The sequence below is a fragment of the Thermobia domestica genome, chromosome 1 (assembly GCF_964235325.1).
Source record: "Thermobia domestica chromosome 1, izTheDome1.hap1.1, whole genome shotgun sequence".
Lineage (NCBI taxonomy): Eukaryota > Metazoa > Arthropoda > Insecta > Zygentoma > Lepismatidae > Thermobia > Thermobia domestica.
In genome coordinates this window covers 131,921,021-131,940,073 of record NC_137454.1, presented here as the reverse complement: position 1 = coordinate 131,940,073, position 19,053 = coordinate 131,921,021, and the positions used below count along the sequence as shown (strand labels likewise).

The 19,053-nt window shown below is 33.1% G+C and overlaps 1 protein-coding gene across 2 annotated transcripts in view; it reads right to left on the bottom strand.

Annotated features, from left to right (window-relative positions):
* Positions 1 to 288: 288 nt before the first annotated feature.
* Positions 289 to 19,053, bottom strand: part of LOC145689292 (alpha-1A adrenergic receptor-like) — a 476,445-nt gene continuing 457,680 nt past the window's right edge. For both annotated transcript variants that reach the window (XM_081763434.1, XM_081763439.1), the window contains one exon: positions 289 to 5,732. In XM_081763434.1, the coding sequence (XP_081619560.1) occupies positions 5,434 to 5,732 (299 nt within the window). In that variant the 3' untranslated portion in view covers positions 289 to 5,433. The remainder of the gene's footprint in view (positions 5,733 to 19,053) is intronic.

The window sequence follows — 19,053 nt, the reverse complement described above, 5'->3', positions numbered from 1 at the left end:
GATTGCGAATTAATTAAAGTAAAACACATCAAAATTAAAATACTATTTTCCGCTTTCTTTCATAAATAATTCTTCTTCTTTTTAGTAATATTGTAGCATGATGATTGAAGAATACATCTAAAATAAAATGATAGTTCGGTGACTTATCCTTTGGCAGATTTGTCCATTGGCAGATTTGGTAATTGGCAGATTTGGTAATTGGCGGATTTGGTAATTGGCGGATTTGTCAATTGGCAGATTTGTCCATTGGCAGATTTGTCCATTGGCTGATTTGTCCATTCTCACGATTGGCGCATTTGGTCATTTTCGCGATTGGCGCATTTGGTAATTGGCAGATTTGTCAATTGGCAGATTTGTCAATTGGCTGATTTGTCCATTTTCACAATTGGCGCATTTGGTCATTTTCGCGTTTGGCGCATTTGGTAATTGGCAGATTTGGTAATTGGCAGATTTGTCCTTTTTCACAATTGGCGCATTTGGTCATTTTCGCGTTTGGCACATTTGGTAATTGGCAGATTTGGTAATTGGCAGATTTGTCAATTGGCAGATTTGTCCATTGGCGGATTTGTCCATTGGCAGATTTGTCCATTTTCACGATTGGCGCATTTGGTAATTGGCAGATTTGTCCTAGGCCCAAGTGCAGCATAAATAATGCATTTCGCTCATGGGAGAATATATTTGGGAAAATTTGGAAGAAGAGATTTTAAATAACAGAAGTTAGGATATTCAGCGGCAAATACAGCGTCGCAACAAATCATTTGCTGTGATCGAGGCAAGTAAAGTATTAAATCTTGGTTACTTTAAGCAACAATGAGCGGAAACTTCCTTACGTCATTAGTATACGCAGAGTTTAATCAAGAGAAAGGGAGGTTCAAGCTCCCAAGTTTATATTATTTCAGGTCTTTATATATATGTATAACATCTTGCTAAGGAGGGTTAAAACTGGACTGCCCTTTCGTACACCACTGTGTTTACGTCAAAATAGTAATAATTGTATCAGAATTCCTATTAAGATGGCGGCATTATAATAGTTGTATACCAGGGCTGCACCACGGGGGTTCACTGAGTCTGAATACCTGAAAAACTTCCTAACTCAAAAGTACATGTGTATACTTTCTCAATAAAAGTATACTTGTTTAACAGGGTAATGATTGATGCAGTATAAAAATTTGATCTTACATCACATCTGCACTCTTTCTCTTATATAAACAATCTAGTTGTATATTTTTTTCTGAAAATATAGGTGGAAGTATTCTACAATTACTTATCATCTTTTCGGGTGCAGAATAATACCCATTCAATGCTACATAGACGTACTGGCTTATAGTATTGGACTTCTCCCCAAAACTTGAACCACTCCCAACAAAAATTTCTGAGTACGCGCTTGTTGTATACATATTATTAACTTGCAAGTACCATAAACAAGTTATTAGAATATTAAAATTTATGTATGGAACATTGATTAAAAAGTATTACAACACACGTACACAGAAAAATAAACTATTGCGATAATATGTAAATCGTAATGAAATGTAATTATTCTTGTTTATCTGCACGGTATTTTTGTCATTATTACCGAAACAAGATGGCTACTCATATTTCAAAAATGTATTATTTGGTACCTATACAATGTTAATATTATTTTTAAGGAAATATATTAGATTTAGATCTCTTCATACATCAACATCAGTGATGATTTCAGGGGATGACCTGTTGGATCTCGCCCGGAAACATGAAATTTCTTCCGAGGCATTTTGCCCGATTGAACTCAACCTAGGTTACCAGTGTACGTTGCAATACTATTTTCACCCCCTATTTATTCAAGGTCCTTCCTCTTCGGAAAGAAATCTTCTGAAACCAGCATTATGGTTCAAGTTGAACATGACAAGAGAAATATTGTTGACCTAGTTAGCATGAATACATCGGAGTACCAATTTATCGGTCGTAAAAGAATATTTTCCCATTCAGTATGATGTATGCTACCACATATCGTAGGTATATGCGACAGTAAATTTATCATACTCAATATTTAACTGTTGAATTCGGCGCGCTCAATTATAACTGGTCACTTGAGTCTCATTTGGAAGACCTATTTGTGATTCACAGAACTTTGTCATGTGATCGTGATTACCTTTGTTCTTCAAACACAGCAAGAGCGAATTAACATCATATTAAACTTGGAAGCTAATTTTTCTTCTTTGTATTCAGACACTTACACTAAAATACTTTTTACATATGTAGAACATTACAGTTATTAACAAGAGGTATACAAATATTTAGTTAACGATGATGTTCGTATTCATGTGTATTTCGAAACTTATATCTGTGTTTCAATAGTATACTTCTATGACCATGTGATGTTAAATTACATAAATGTAGTTAATGACAATTACATTTTATTACAAGTTTGTTTTATTTTGTTTGTTATATTATATTTTTTAATTTGTTATATCTTCATTATTATATTATATTGTATTATTTTGAAATATCGCCGAAGTGATATTATTAGGTGATTTCTATTCAAGGTACTGAGTTTTTCCACGCATTTCTGCACAATATTTTTTCTAACTTTCGTTAAAGATATGTGTGGCTTCCAGTTAAATAATTATAATATTTTCATTTGTAATTTATCGGGTTACCATGAAGAGCTGTTTTGTATATATTAAACAATCAGAAATAAAACAGCATTCATAAATAAACTTGGGGGTGGTAAATGAAAAGTTTAACAAAGGGTAAGTCTATAGCCGAATGGTAGGTACGAAATACAATGTTAATTTCTTTCAAATATGGAGGTGTTAATATTTTTATGTTTAACTCCTTGCGATCCAGGTACCAACGATAGTATTTTAATAAATGAATGACATTCTAATTTTTTTGAAGTGTATGTAACTGACTTTAACGCCCGTGCACAGAGTGTATACTGAAGTTGAACAATGTTAAATCATCAGCATACCACTTCAGTATCAACCTTTGCAATAGATGAAAACATAATCATTGTGTGAAAAGTAAATATTAATTTTTATATATTCATATAAAACATAAGCAATGATATAACACATTTTGCCTTTGTACAAATAATAAAAAAATGTCATTTTGGAAAGTAAGAAATTAAATCATTATATACAACAAATATCACGACAAAATGAAAATACAAAGATAAAAACACACGTCGTATAAAATATGTATAATTCATAATTACTGTACATATTGAAATATAATTCTAATTTTTAGCGTATTATAATATGATCAATTTACCTAGGTAATTATACGTAGGAACAAGACTGTATGTTGTAATATGACCTACTTCGTACACGTTTATAAGTACAATATGTATAATGACAAAATCCGTTACTCAAATTCTTTATGAAGAACATTGATAATCAGCCTTGTACATAAAGTTATATTCTAAAAATCTTTAACAATTCATCTCTCTTTCAGGAGCAAGTAAATGCTTCCATAGAAAGCATGTTGTTATTACTAGTGCGTTATTTTATTTCAATTAGCTTCTGTACTTTAGTCAATTTTTGCAATGAATTTTCAACCCACTTCGTATGACACGCTATTCAAAATTTCCAGGGCAGTGTCCGTCATTTGTTAAACCAACTGCATTACAGCACTACACCAACATATGACAGGAGTCGTAATTTTGTGAATTTGTGTACCTGGTGGGTTTCTGCTAGGTGGAATATTGTAAGATTTATAGTGTTTTTTTTTTGTATTGTGATTTTTATTACAGTTTTATTACAAGAAATGTCACTTTTGGAATACGTTTTGATATTTACATTGAGCTCTTTGTCCTGTATGTATACGACTCCTGGTGATTTATTAATGTTTCCCAAAAGTCGAAACGAGGTGAAAGAACAAATTTTGTTTTGATTAAACTATAAGAGCATATGATAATTTTGTTTATATTGTGTTATTTCTCACTTTTCTTTTGCCTTTTGAAAATTATTTTGTTTCACACTATTGGAAAGATATCAAGAATCGCGGGAAAAAATGAGAGTTACCCAAAAATTTACTTCTTTAGCATATTCTAGAAAGAACTGAAGAACCCATTGATTTGAAATATACATACGGGAGGAAATTACTTCGTAGCCACCAAGATGTTATTACTTTTTAGTGGGACCACTCCCAGGAATATTGAATAGGTCTCCGACGCATGCTTATCTTCGATGACTTAAGTTTACATCAATTCTAATCTAAACTGCAGATTAAATTCGCCAATACCAAAACTTTTGAGCATTGAATGGAATCGCACACAAAGAACGTTCGTGAATGGCAATAGTCATTATCGTCAACACAAGACGTCGTTACTAGTTTAGATTTAATTGTTCATATATATGTAGCTCACAAAAAAAGCTATATTTCCATTTCTGTTGGATTATTTGGTTGAAATAACGCAATAACGGCAGCTAAAAGAGAATAAAATAAAAAAAGCTATAAAAACTTTAACAGAATAAGGAATATACATAATACTAGTACTCCTTTGTGTGATGCAATTTTGTCTCAAGAAAGTCAGACACAATTTTTTTCCTTAATGAAATAGTTTAATGCAGTGTGCGAATTTAATATTTTTTTCAGGGGGGATGAATTTCACTCATAAGCAGCGCATCCAGCCATCACAAACACACACACACATGCTATATATACAATATATGTGTCACATATTCTAACACGCGCAATTCTTGTTTGGTTTTAAGCTTTATATTTAAAATGTGTAAACATTTTTGTAAAACCTCTCTCAAACCCGTCTTCAATACTCAAATAAAAGTGCATTTCTAGTTTGGCTACCCAATATAAAAGTTATTCCTTGTTCCTATCTTCATAACTATTCAAAAAATCTAGAGGGAGGGAAAGTAATCTCTGTCTGATATGAAAATTTTCTTCTTCGGGGGAAGGACAAATTTTTGCCATCCCCCATCAATTCACACGCTAGTTTTGTGCATTTCATAGGCAGGTGTATCAAATATTGTAATATTCATGTAATTAATAATAGCATAAATATGTGCTTAGAACTTCTTGAGACTATACACAGATTAAAGGAAAGATATCTTTAAAAAATCATGATGAGGTGTTGATGACGAAATATTTACATTAATTTAAAAAAAGTCATATCTGATAGTTATAGGCCTAGAACATAATTCTTTATTTTTAACATATCAATCTACTTTAGAGACGCATTCAGAAAATACATACACATGATAATTGAGTCAATAAATTGGTCGCAAATCACAGACTAGCCACCTCCGTTTTTATTTTTCTTGTGCACGTGAATTTTTTTTTTCAGTTTGTAATGGTTTTTATCCATAATGTTTGACACGGAACATTTCGTACACTTGAAGTGGATCAAAACAATGAAAAGTTCACGTTGAAACAAAGAGATGTCCATCAATATGTTACAAAATCTTCGCTTTGTTTTTCTAAAACCACTCTTTACGTGCGTCTTAATGGAATGTTTGGAGTAGAATCAAAGTTTTTATTGATGTCATGTAAATGAACACTTTGCCTTGTGAGAGATGTAGAGATCCCGTTGCTCAACCTGTACGTGGATCGGTGGGAGAACTGGCGGGAGGCAGATGTCTTCCACCGACAAAGAATTCTTCGGAAGGCCCTTTGGAGCTCCTTCGACGTGAAAGCGTAGATGAAAGGGTTGATGCAGCTGTTGAAGTAGCCCAACCAGAAGATCACAGCAAACAAAGTCTTTGGAATTGTGCAAGACTCGCAGATCGTTTCTGCAAATATACAGAGAAAACAAACCATCATCAATCAAACATATCAATCGTTAAAATATGCCACATGCAAAAAAATTCCTTAGGCCAAGAGTTTAATATACAATATACATTTACTATTTACAAGAGTAGGAGACTTCAAAAAATACCGTTACAAGAACGGCGCCTTTAGCTCCAAAGAAAGAGACATTTCTAACATTCCTGGAATATTTTCTCCCTTAGCCTTCGGAACTGAAATCTAACTGATATTTATAGAGTGCCTTAGGATTCTTTCTTTGATGCCAAAAATAACTGTGGACAAATGTTGCTCAAAATGGCAATACCAAGTCAAGAGGAAGATCTATCCCATAATGTAATGAACAATAAACTAGAATACGTATCGATAATTTTCATCAAGTACATCAAGAAACATGTACATCAATTCAATCCAAATTACTGTGCTATTTAATACGTCACAGGATTCTATCTTCGATATGAAGAATGTGATACGTTTATTAAAAAACTAGCAGCGTTCACCCCGCTTCGCTGCGGTCACCCCGGAACGCAATAAACTTTGTTACTTAGATAATTTTTACTTTTTCGCTTTCAAATTGCAGTAAATGTTAACATTATAGCGCCTGTCATTTATGTTAACCCGCCGAGTGACACGGTCATGCGGGTTGCATATAAATACGTTTATTTTTATACCTATGATGAACTAACAAAGTGATTTGTACGTTATGGACACTTGAATGGTCAATTATCTCAAGACACTGGTAATTAAAAATTAAAGTGATATGATAAAAACCATCTAGGGTCCAAATCCTAATAACCCCCCAAAAATGAAAGAAATTGGTTCAGCCGTATTAGCGTGATGAGCTAACAAAGGATTTGTGCGTTCTCTTTTATATAATAGATTATTATTGCATTCTCTTGAAACAAGAAGAGCGAGCTTTCTTAATGAAACAGATTTACCAATGTTATTACCACAAATCTCTTATCAAAAATTACTCTCACGGCTACCAACATTTTATGAATCATCACAGCGTCGCTATTAGAAGAATATGCACTGTGTATAATCCTATTCAAATGAGAAATTTTACAAATCGATTTTCATGTGAGAATATTTCCAGGATACTACTGAACGTTATAAATGTCTAGGTGTATAGCTGGTATGGTTAATCTATGTATATAAAAATGAAAGTGACTATGTTTGTGACTTAATACCAACCAATCTCGATCAAATTTTGAACATAGATGACGTTCGGGCCTGGGATGGTTTTTTAATCATTTTATTTTGAAGGTGCAACTTAGAGGGGAGATGCAACTTATATAATGACCGAAAATGACGGATATTAGTGCCGAATCCAAAGTTTTCCATAGAGATGAACAGTGAACATTTCTAATGTCGTTTAAATCCAAATTCTGTCACGGAACTTGGGGAGGAGGAAGGGGAGATGTATAAATGTGATCAAAAATAACCCACATTAGTGTCGAATCCATAGTTTTCGGGGCCGCTGAAACGAACAGTAACACTTTCGACGCCGTTTAAAACCAAATAGGCCCCTTTATGTCCAAAATAAAACGTATTCTCTCTCTCTCTCTCTCTCTTTCTCTCTCTCTCTTTCTCTCTCTCTCTTCCTTTTTTTATATTTCCTAAGAAATAATATAATAAAAAATTAATATAAAAGAATATATATATTAAAATAAACTGATCTTGTGGGTATTGGAATCGCGGGAAAACTACTGGACAGTTCGAAATGAATTTTGAAACTTAGTACCTATCTTGATCAAGGTTTTTATCATATAACTTTGATTCGAGGTTGTACGGCGAGGTTGTAAGGGCGATACGAAGGTGTCAACATTTATGCGGAAAATAAAGTATCTGACGAGTGTCTGAAGCTATGAAGGAGAAACTTGATGTATAAATTCCTCGTTAAAAATAAGGGGAAATGTGTAGCAGCGTTTTTGAAATTTCTCATTTTAAGGGTGGAGAGGGAAGTATTTTCTACATTTTTTTCGCCCATTGAAATCGACGCCATATGTTGTTTATGATTGCATATAAGGGAAAACGACTGATTCATTTGAAATGAATTTTCAAACAGAGCTAGTATCCACTTCCAACTGGACTTTTATCATGCCATTTTAATTAAAAGACCTGTCCTAAGTAGGTAGGAAACTCAAAAATATATCTTAAAGGATTTTATCATCACTTCTTTTATTATTGAAATCCGTATTCTAAGGGGAGGAAAGGGTACTTATATTGTACTTTCCATATTCGTATCTTTGCCGTGCGAAGACGTGTATTTCAGCTAGTATACAATAAAATTGAAGCATCAAAGTAAGGATACTAATGAAAATTTGCAAAGTGGGTAAAAGAGGCTATAGAACTACTTTCTATCAGAAAGAGAAAACGCAAACTATACACCATTTGTTTAATATGCTACCATCAGAAATTAAATAAGAAACAAATATATAAAAAGTCAAGAAATGCTCAATTTTTTTTCAAATACCATATATTCATTTACACTAAAATGTGTATGCTAATCTAAGAAAATTGAATTAGGTATATATCTAATATTCTTGTAATTGATAATTCTAATAGCATGTACTTATGATGAAATGGATGTAATAAATGATATTAGTAATTATGGATAACGAAATATTTTGTAAAACCGTGAGGTGTACACGTTTTCAAGAAAATTTCAACTTTAAGTACAAGATATGATGGTTCTGCTAGAACATATCTTGTCAGTCGAACCCATATTGACTAATTGGTACTCATATAAAATGATTAACTACACAGAATAACCATATTAAATAATATAGAAGATTATAGAATTGTTATACGTCAAAATTTTAGTGTCTACAAAGTATAATGGAAATAACCGCAAGAAAGTGTCGTATAACTAATAATATATTAATTCTCTCCGGTTAATGGATGATGGATTAACGAAGAGTCCGGTCATATATTTTGTACCTAAATCGATTTTTCTTTAGAGAAGAGTTTTCAATAAATTTTAATATCTACTATATCCTTATATTTAATCACTTACTAGCATAATACCCGCTCTTTGCACGGGGAGAATACATTTCATTTTGGGCAGAATGGGCACCAAAACGGCCACCAACCAACTTAGGTACCCCCAAATCTATGAATTCGACACTACTATCGGTCTTTTTCAATTATATTTACATATCATCCTCGTCCTTTACGAGTACTAATGGAGGCTGAATTTGGATTTAAACGACATTGAAAGTGTCACTGTTAATCTCAGTAACCCCGAAAACTAGGGATGCGCAAGAGACGAGTCGAGACAGGATATTCCTGACAAAATCTGAGTCGAGACACGGCTCTTCCAATAGAAAAATATATATTTTTCGAGTCGAGACATCACTTTTACAGCACAGTTTCGAGTCGAGACAGCCATAAATCTTATCTCGTGCGCATCCCTACCAAAAAATATAGATTCGACACTAATATCGGTCATTTTCGATCAATTTTATATGTTTGCTCCTGCTCTCCCCCAAGTTGCACTTTTAAAGTGAAATGATAAAAAACGTACTAGGCCCGAATCTCATGTGTTTTTGAAAATTTGATCGAGATCAGTCGGGTGGCACAAATATATATATATATAATAAAAAGAATGTTAAATGTTGCATAAATTTGTTAAAGCTCAAAACTCGAACTTGAAAGGAATTTTTACTCTAAGTTGAGAAAACATTCGTTTATGAAATCTGGAACACTTTAAAAGCATGAGAATTATTCATCACCTTCATATACAAATGTCACTCGCACAATAACAGTTTAATGTGAAGATTGTAGAGCTAGAAGCGAAAGACTAAAATATCGAAATGCTTTTGTCTTGTGCAATGTCCAGCTGTATGTTAATCCTTTGACTTCAATGAAAGCCATTCCGAAGTTTTGGAGGACAACAAAAGTCTGAGACAAGTGTTGGAGGAAAATTTAACAGAGCAGAACCGTACGACAATAGTACAGCAAAATAAATGTGAGTTCTCTCTGACAGCAAACACAAGACAAATATATAATAATACAGCAATAAAAAATATTTTCATGAATCTTCATTAGTCTAGCAAATTGATAGTAACGTTTCAAATAATAATGTAACATGATAAAAATCTGTCAAGGGCAACATTTATTTAATTTAGTTTTTTAATGTAATTCCTAAAATATTTTTTATTATTAAAATAAATTATAGTCATTGGTAATGCAAGTAATTACGCAAACCTTGCCAAACACCGAAGCACAAATACACACAAAATTTTTCATACACAAGATATTTTTTAACCAAAAAAGTTGTGTTAAGTAAACTTTGCTAAATAAGAAAAACATTGTCGTTTTTTTTTAAACTAAAAAATATAAATTTCAATTAGGCGGAAAGAGAACATTCAGCCATTTACCAGAAAAAAGGTAGACAAGGAAGTAAGAGGTAAGTCTTGTTTTATTTTTGTGCTGACAACATCAAAATATCGTCTACAGCAGCGTTTCCCAACCGGTGTGCCGCGAATGGGTCGCTGGTGTGCCGCGAGGAATCGAAACAAAATTACTAATTTTATAGCAATCAAAATGCAAAAGGTAGGGAAAAATGTATATTTGCATTTCACATCACTATGAACCTCTACTATAAATCTACAATTTTAAGTTTCACACCAGGTTACTGTTCTGTATATTTCTAATGTTGAAAAAAAAAATAGTTATCACTGTTATGACCATTATTGCTTCTTTATTATTGCAGAATATTTCGTAACTTGAAAATTTAAAATATCATTCAATCCTTTTGATAAATTACCTACATTTGTTTTAAAAATAAAAGAGATTTGTTTGTTCGTTCGTTATTTAGTGATCTTCCTTCTTAGTAAAAGGTTGAATACAGTATTTTTTTAAAGCGTATTTTTAAAAACCTGAGTCCAATATTTCATTGCAATTGTTTTCTATTTTTAAATTAGAATGAAAAATAAGCATAATTATTTTTACCATGGGGAAAAACCATTGATAGTGCTTTCTTCTCTGTAAGAAGGAGATCAATAATCACAGAAAAATACCACTGAGTTTTATATTTACAAATAATAATATCTATAAGTGTGCCGCGAGAATCCAAGTAACACCCGTAGTGTGCCGCAAGTTGAAAAAGGGTGAGAAACGCTGGTCTACAGCAATTCCTAAAATTGGTAGTAAATACATGTTTCTGTTAGGTAAGGATGATTAATATCTATGAAGTTTGACTTATACTTCAGTCATTATTTTTCTAATTGCATTTTTCATTTCTAGATCTTTAAACCTGTAAGATCTTATGCAGAGTCCTTTGTAGCGTTGTATTAACAGCTTGACTGATACAAGATGTTAACTTCCACATTTAGAAACACGTTCGTGAAAGCAAAAGCAAATTATATCGTAGAAGACCAGTCAAGATTTCTCCACAGGGTTGTCCAAACACATTAGGAGAAATCTAGGCAAGAGAGACGTACTCTTTCTCTTATATTGATTCCTCAAATTCTGTTTGGACAACCCTACGGAGATGTCGAGGATGTCCCTCTTCGATATAAATCGTTGTTAATTTCACCCAAACGTGCGTCTAAATACGGAAGTTAGCATCATGCGTTAGTCAAAACGCTACAAACGATTCTGCATAGATCCATACTGTCTAAAATACATGAAAACGTTAGCACAAAATTAATGTCATCTAATCTAATATTTGTTATTTCATTTCATAAAATTCAAAGTTTGCATAACCTACCATCCCCGTAAAATATAAATTTTACACATCAAGATCTGAACTCCGCAAAGTCACGTGCCAATACCATTGTACTGTGGTTCTCTATTTTCTAAATTAAAACATGCGATATTAGTTATTACTGAAATATTTATTTTTGATATAAGAACAAAATTATAATAATTCGTCTTTTTAAAACTTTATTCGAAGAAAACTGATCCCATAATCGTTCATGTCATTCTCAAGAAAATCATCCGAAGAAACTTATCCCTAAGAGTAAACAACTTCTTCCGGATTTTCTCATGAGAAATGACTCATGCTGTATTGTAGGTTTTTTTAATGAAATATTTGCTTATGAAGTATGAAGAAAATCACCTGAGTCATTGTTTTGTGAGAAAATATTATTTTTATGGACTAACTCGAAAAGTAAACTAACTCCTTGTATTGGGAATGCTTTAAGCAGAAATGGCTTAAGATTGTGAGGTTGTTAATGAAACATTTAATGATAAAGTATGAAAAAGTCGATTTGACCGTTTTTGAGGAAGTCACAATTATTTTATTTTACCTTTCGATAATCTACCATTATTTTTGGACGTGGCAAGAAATTAAAAAAAAACAAAAAAAAACGATAATTTTGGGGAATCTTAAGTTTAAAACTTGGTCCACATATTTTAAACGGAATGACCTCTAGGCGTGTGTATATACACCAGGAGGAACAAATCAGCATGTCTATACCATAGTACGTGTAAATCTGTCAAAATCTTGAATTATTTCTTTCACGATTTTCATTCGAAAGTGAAAATAAACCCCAAATAGAATTCAATCATACCACTTTTCAACCGATGAGTATCATCATATGTGTTCGCCTTTTTTTTTTTAAAAAAAAAAAAAAGTGAATGAAATTATGATTGCTTTCCTATCCTCTTTTAAAAGGAACTAAAATGCTCTGAATACATAGAACGCTAAAAACATTCCAAATCCTAACAAATGTAATAGTATGCTCTATGCAAACATTAATGCCTAATTTTATGAGTGTTCAAAAATGTTCTCTTATTTCAATACATATTTTTGAATTGTTTTGTGCATTAGTGTCTTGTAATAACAAAGTGGTGTTTTGGTTATTATAGTGTATGTTACCCGGCTGAAATAGCTTGTTCCTATCGTGCTATACCATTTTTGGTTCAATGCGAGGTTACCCTGGTTCGATCCAATCCCATGTGAATTTTATGGCGTATGAAATGTCTGATTACCACAAGCAGCATTACGCCATTAAATTTTCTGTTCTCTTGAACAAGCAGCGTGCGAATTATCAGAGGGAATGAGGGGAAAGAATTGAATGTCTCCATAAGTTTTGAACTTCCCCATATTAATTTTCTAGGATGTGCAAATTTATCTTCCATGTAAAATGTCCTTTAATTCGCACACTGTGAACAAGAATGCTTCGACTATCTATGAGGAGCATAAGAAACTTTTGGTAAGTTCGTAAAGTCTCGTTGCTCCTGTTTTCGATGTCACAAAGCATTTATACGATGATCATGGAAGCTATGAACTGCAGTGAGGAGAAGGCGCACTAACAAAAGAAACAATCAATACTGAGTCTGTCATTATCCGCACAGACCACATCATACTGTTCGACAGCTTTCACAGACATTGCAAATATTAGCAGGGAGTGTTCATTAAATTTTTGCAGGATCATTTGCACATGTGGGTGATGGATATTATAACTACATTCTCCTAAACAATTCTGTCTCTAATGTATTAACTGAGTTCCTGAATACAAAAGGAGTTTCTAAGGTACTATATCCACCTTACTGCTCATACCTCGTCCTTGGGATATTTTCTGCGCGCTATGATCAAGAAGGATTTTAGAGACATCAGGATGACGATGAAATCCAGAAAGTGATAGCTTGTGAACCGAGTTGACTGTTGAAAAATGGATTCCTGTGCATCGTCAAGGATTGGTAGCGGAAGTGGAATAAGTGCATAGCATTGGCTAATGCACGGAAATCAATAACTCATAGTGCAAGTATTTATTGAACATTCCTTGTATAAGCACAATACTACCTTGCGCATATCTGTTTCAAGCAGATACATGTTTAGCAGAAGAAAAGAAAAAAAGTATTAAATTCAGGAGGGAAAAACTCATCACATTCAACACAGAGTGTTATCAGATGATATTGGTTAAGAGCTTTGATGTATGCGGCGTAGTAGTGGTAGTGCTAGTACTTCGTTTCAATCGAAATCTTTTTCCCCGAAACTTAATATTTGAACCTGGAATAGGAAATTTGCGCGTCATATCCTCCAGGCGATATTGGTTTCAGAGTCTGCATATAAGTGAAAGAAAATTCTGGTTTATATAGGTTATTTTTTTTCTTTCCCCGCTTACGTTGTACTTCTTTTCCTATTCCGGAAAGAACGACGAAAGGAAAATTTGATATTAAAGGAAAGGCCTATTTCTCAAGCGCGTCCGTCGAATGTAATATACAATATGTTATAATAGAATTCACAGTTATGCTAGCAGCTTCTTTACGTGTAACCTAACAGCTGTGTGTGGGGACTGACAGCTTTTCTATATCTAAGAGCTAAATTTTTCATATCAGAAAAATCTGCCTCACAGTTATGCATATGTCAATCAACATAGAATCGATTTGTGTCCTTTTGGTTGCATAACATGTTTAATAATCAGACGCAGTAAAAGAAATCTAACTTTTTTTCACTTTTTTTGAGAATTGTGACTGAATCCGAGTTATAACAGGCGCTGTCAGCAACAATGATCCACAAATTGTTATCTCTGTATTGAGTGTAAGACATCCTATAAATAGTGCTATATTTTTCCATATTTGTACTGTCTACAAATTGGCCACCAGATTCATGATAATATCACCTATTTGCTATGTATCAATTTAACTTTGTAGTGACGTCATCAGTAGTATACTTCTTCAATTTGTACGTATTTTTGCAGACCGAAATCCAATCCTATTTCTCAATGTATGACGCAATATTTTTTTTTTTTTGCTTCCATGAAAGTTGTATTAGTAAAGAAGTGAGTTTCTTTTTACAATATAAAACTACGCAAATTCAATATTTAAAGTGGAAATAGTACTTCTAAAACTTTTGGTTGCAATAAAGGGATAAGATGAAAGAAAGAACCTCTGCCTCGGACGCTGACTCAATATCAGAAAGCCATTACTTGCTGGTCTCTTACTGTTCTTGCTCTATATCAAAGAACATTGACACTGGAAATGATTATGTTACACTATTTCTGGTTTAAATAGAGGTTTTAACGGATGATATGGAACCTACTCATGGGGCGCTGAATCGATTGCAAACAACCGCTTCTTGATGTATCTGATCGTTTTTACTCCGATATCTGTCAACAAATGGACAGATGGGCGGACATAACCGTCCTAGAAGATTTCTGATATTTATGCATATACTTTGGAAATCTAAAAAAGTGTTTCGTTTTACAGTATGAAACTACGAAAGACTTCAAAATTATGTGAATTCAATACAGAAACTGAAAATAGTGCTTTAATAACTTCTGGTTGGAATAAGATCAAAGACAATACTAAAATCGAAGTAGTAGAAATTTGTACCACATCCGGTTTTAAACAAATGAGAAATGAAATGAATCTTTAAGTTTTACGTCCCATGGTTATGCCGAATAGGCTAAAGAAGATGATGATGATGAGAAATGAATGAACAAGTGGAATGAAGAAAGTGGAAGGAAACGGGAGATTCCCGAGAAATCCCACGCACACGGTGTTTGTCCACCACAAAGCTCACTTGGCACGAGCTGGGATCGAACTAAGGACCTCATACACTAGAGATGAACACTCTACTACTGAACCACCGTAGCCCACACATCCGGTTTTAGTACAGAGATGTGAGTGAAGGTAATTTATATCTTCAGACGCTAAATTTATTTCTAAAAAATGCTTCTCTCTATTTAGTCCTTTTACTGTATTTTTTTTTCTATGGTGGTCATCGCTTAAACTGTAAATTTTTAATTTCTATCAGTTCCGGCTTGAATACAAACGGAGCAAATGGAACTTATTCTTGGAATGCTGAATAGATTCCAAAAGAATCGCTATTTTTTACGTTTTTTGCTATATGACAATTAACGTTGAAACAGGAAATGATTAATTTCTATCACTTCCGGTTTTAATGTAAGGTTAACAGATGAACTGGATCCTATTTTTTGGACGCTGAATCGATTCCAGAAAACCGCTTCTCGATATCACTTACTGTGTTTGCTCTGATACTTGTCGACAGATAGAAACAACCATTCCAGACCTCTGATGCTTATGCATAGCAGTTTAAAAGTATATATAAAAACTGAACTTCTTGGCTCGAAAACAAAAGAGCTTAAGTCGGAGATTTTAAATTCCAGATATGCGATCAGCACATCACGGGTACTATTAGCATTATTACTAGGTATCTTCACTGGATACTAATATTTCTTAATTGCATTGCCTCAGAGTGTTGGATGAACACCCCCAACGGGAATCGAAACGAGAATCACGCGCACTGAAAGTACGCTCATTAGCTATTCAGTACGTAAACTGGGTGATAAAAGTATCGAACGTCCATCACAGTATTACATTAAATTTAACATTAATAAAACAGTGTAAAATATTATTACCTTCACAAATAAATTCTTTAAAATTTAAGTAGAAAATACAAGTAATGCTCATATGAACTGTCATTAGCTTTCATCCATAATTACTGTTATTCAGTCAATAATCAAACATTTAGTCCAATTACCTTTAATTTTTTTTTAAATGTATACAGAAGGTATAAGTTCCCGTATTAAATCAAATCAGGAAACGGAAAAGTTTTAGAAATTTTAGCAAATACGGGGGAATTGATGACTAAAATCTACAAGAAAAATCTAGTAATTTGCAAAGGAAGAGGAACATCTACGGAATTTACTTATGCAGGCATCGCATCTCTAAGTAAAATTATAAGGAAAATAAGGTAATTAACTCTTATTAGTGACATTATCATGTAATCCATTGCAAGAAGAAGAAATTACACACAATATAAACTTTCTAATATAGTATAGCCTCTCAACTTGGACACTTTTTCTAGGAACTGGAGAGAATCCTATTTGTTTTCATACTTTTAATTTTTTGTAGCCTGAACACCTTTCCATCTTGAACATTAGGCACTCATATGTAAGAAGTGTGGACAGATTTTTCCCTATGTTTCTTTGCTAAGATGAAAAGAGTAAAAGCTATGTGAAAGAATTTTAATTCCTGCAAAAAATGTGGACTAATACAGCAAATTATTTAGTAAAGATATTGTGAACATTAAAGAATGAACATTTCTCTCAAGCCGAAGAATAAAGATAATAATTCTGAATTTGTTACACAAAAAATAGTCTCCCATGGAAGAGATGCAAAATATTTGGAAGAACTTGAACAACATGTGTACCGGGACTAGTTGGGACTATGTTCGGTGTCAGAAGAGCAATTCAAAATGTGTAGACGGAGAAAAAATTAAAAAAAATGTCCTTACTGATTTCTTGGTCTTGATATATATATATATATATATATATATATATATATATATATATATATATATATATATATATATATATATATATATATATATATATATATATATATATATATATATATATATATATATATATATATATATATATATTTTTGGAGAAGTTCCGACAGACAAAGAAAACTAATTTAAAGTAAGTACACTATCATTTATATAAGTTCTTAGCATTCGATTTGAGTTTATGTGTGCGTGAATGTCAAGTGTAAATTGAACCGCTCCCAGTTTGTGCCAAGTGAGCTTCGTGGTGGACAAACACCGTATGCATGGATTTTCTCTGATTTCTTATGTTTCCTCCCACTCTCTTCATTCCAACATTTCGTTCATTCTCATCATCACCGTCTCCTTTAACCTTATTGCATAACCGTGGAATCGTTATCTGCTTGTAATACTTTCATGAAGATCCTATTTTCATGTGGTTCAATACAACTATAGTATATATTATTTTACTCGTACAGTGTAGAATAAAATCGACTATTCTAAAATACTATATCATGGTTACATATATACATTACGAAATACGATAACATTATGTTCATGACTTTCGTTTGGTTTATTTATTGATTTACTTCATAAGGACAACATAACAGGCTAATGCCCAGTTTTAGTGTAGTGCACATAATTATTTAACATAGGACATACACAAATATACATAGTTTAATTATGCAGAAGTTATCCCCTGACAATTATTTTGAACTTGTTTTTGGACATACTAAATACACCTACCACATGAAATCTAATCATTTCGTTAATGAAGTATACATTCTCCACAGAGGAGACTTATGTAATATATTAGTTCTTTCTTTTCTACAATAGAATGTCCCAGTGTTTGCTGTTGTAGTCTTACCTGTTGGGACACGTAATAACACTTCTGAAACTAATTATGGGCAATCAATTTTCTCGTTTAATAATTTATGTAAGAACAACAAATCAAAAACACATGTCCTTTTTCTAATGTTTGAAAACTAAAATTCATTACTAAGTCTTCATACGGGACATACTTTGGGTACAAATCAGTTTTCTTGTATGCAAGTATTAAAAAAAATTAAACTGTATATATTTTCTATTGCATCCGAGTATTTAGTGACATTTGGTGTTCAAACAGTACAACAGTATTCTAAGTTTGACCTCACATACGAAAAATATAACCTTATAAATGTTAATTCTTTATAGAAATCCTGTCCTATCCTATAAATTAAACTTAGGTTTTTATATGCACGTCCATGTATTGAGAGAAGCTTGGTTTGCTATCAAATATATAACTCCTAGATCTCTGATGGTATTTCTAGAGATGGTATAACTCCTAGATCTCAGCTGCAAGCGATCGCCCCCCCCTCCAAGAGCCCTCTTAAATATTAAAATTACACACACTGCCGCTTGCAGCTTACCGCCACAAGAACGAAAGTTTGGGATCGTTCTAGCGTTATTTCAAAAGAGGCTTATTCTTTAAATTCTATTTAAAAATAGTCTCTATCCGGCATGACGCGTTTACGCTAACGATAACTCGAGTCATAATATCAGATGAATCTCAGGAAGAAGGACGGTGTTACTTGAGGCTAAAACATCTGGAAAGCTATCCATGGCTGGTTCTTTCCCAGAAGGAGAGGGATATTTTTTGTAAATATTGCTAACTTTTTGCAACGGGTTTTTTGGGGGGCTATCGAAGAAACGTGCCCCTCCAAACTCTTGGGACTAAACCTTTGAAGAAATTCGCTACTTTCTACGGTATTTTAGAAACTCACAACAATGCACAATATCAGATTAACGCTCTTGAGGTCGGAAAATCAAATCAACTCGTCAAGAAGACAAGTCATCCAAAATCGCGACAAACTGAAATTAATGTTGCGGAATTTGATATTCCTTGGAAGGCAAGGCATTGCTTTTCAAGGCCACAGGGACGATGCTTGTACGGATAATTGGACCTCAGATGGTGACGGTGCAGAAACTAAGTTCAACGAGGGCAATTTTTGAGAATTGCTCAAATTTAGAATGGCTTGTAGTGACGATCTCTTAAAGAACCACTGGAAGAAAGCATC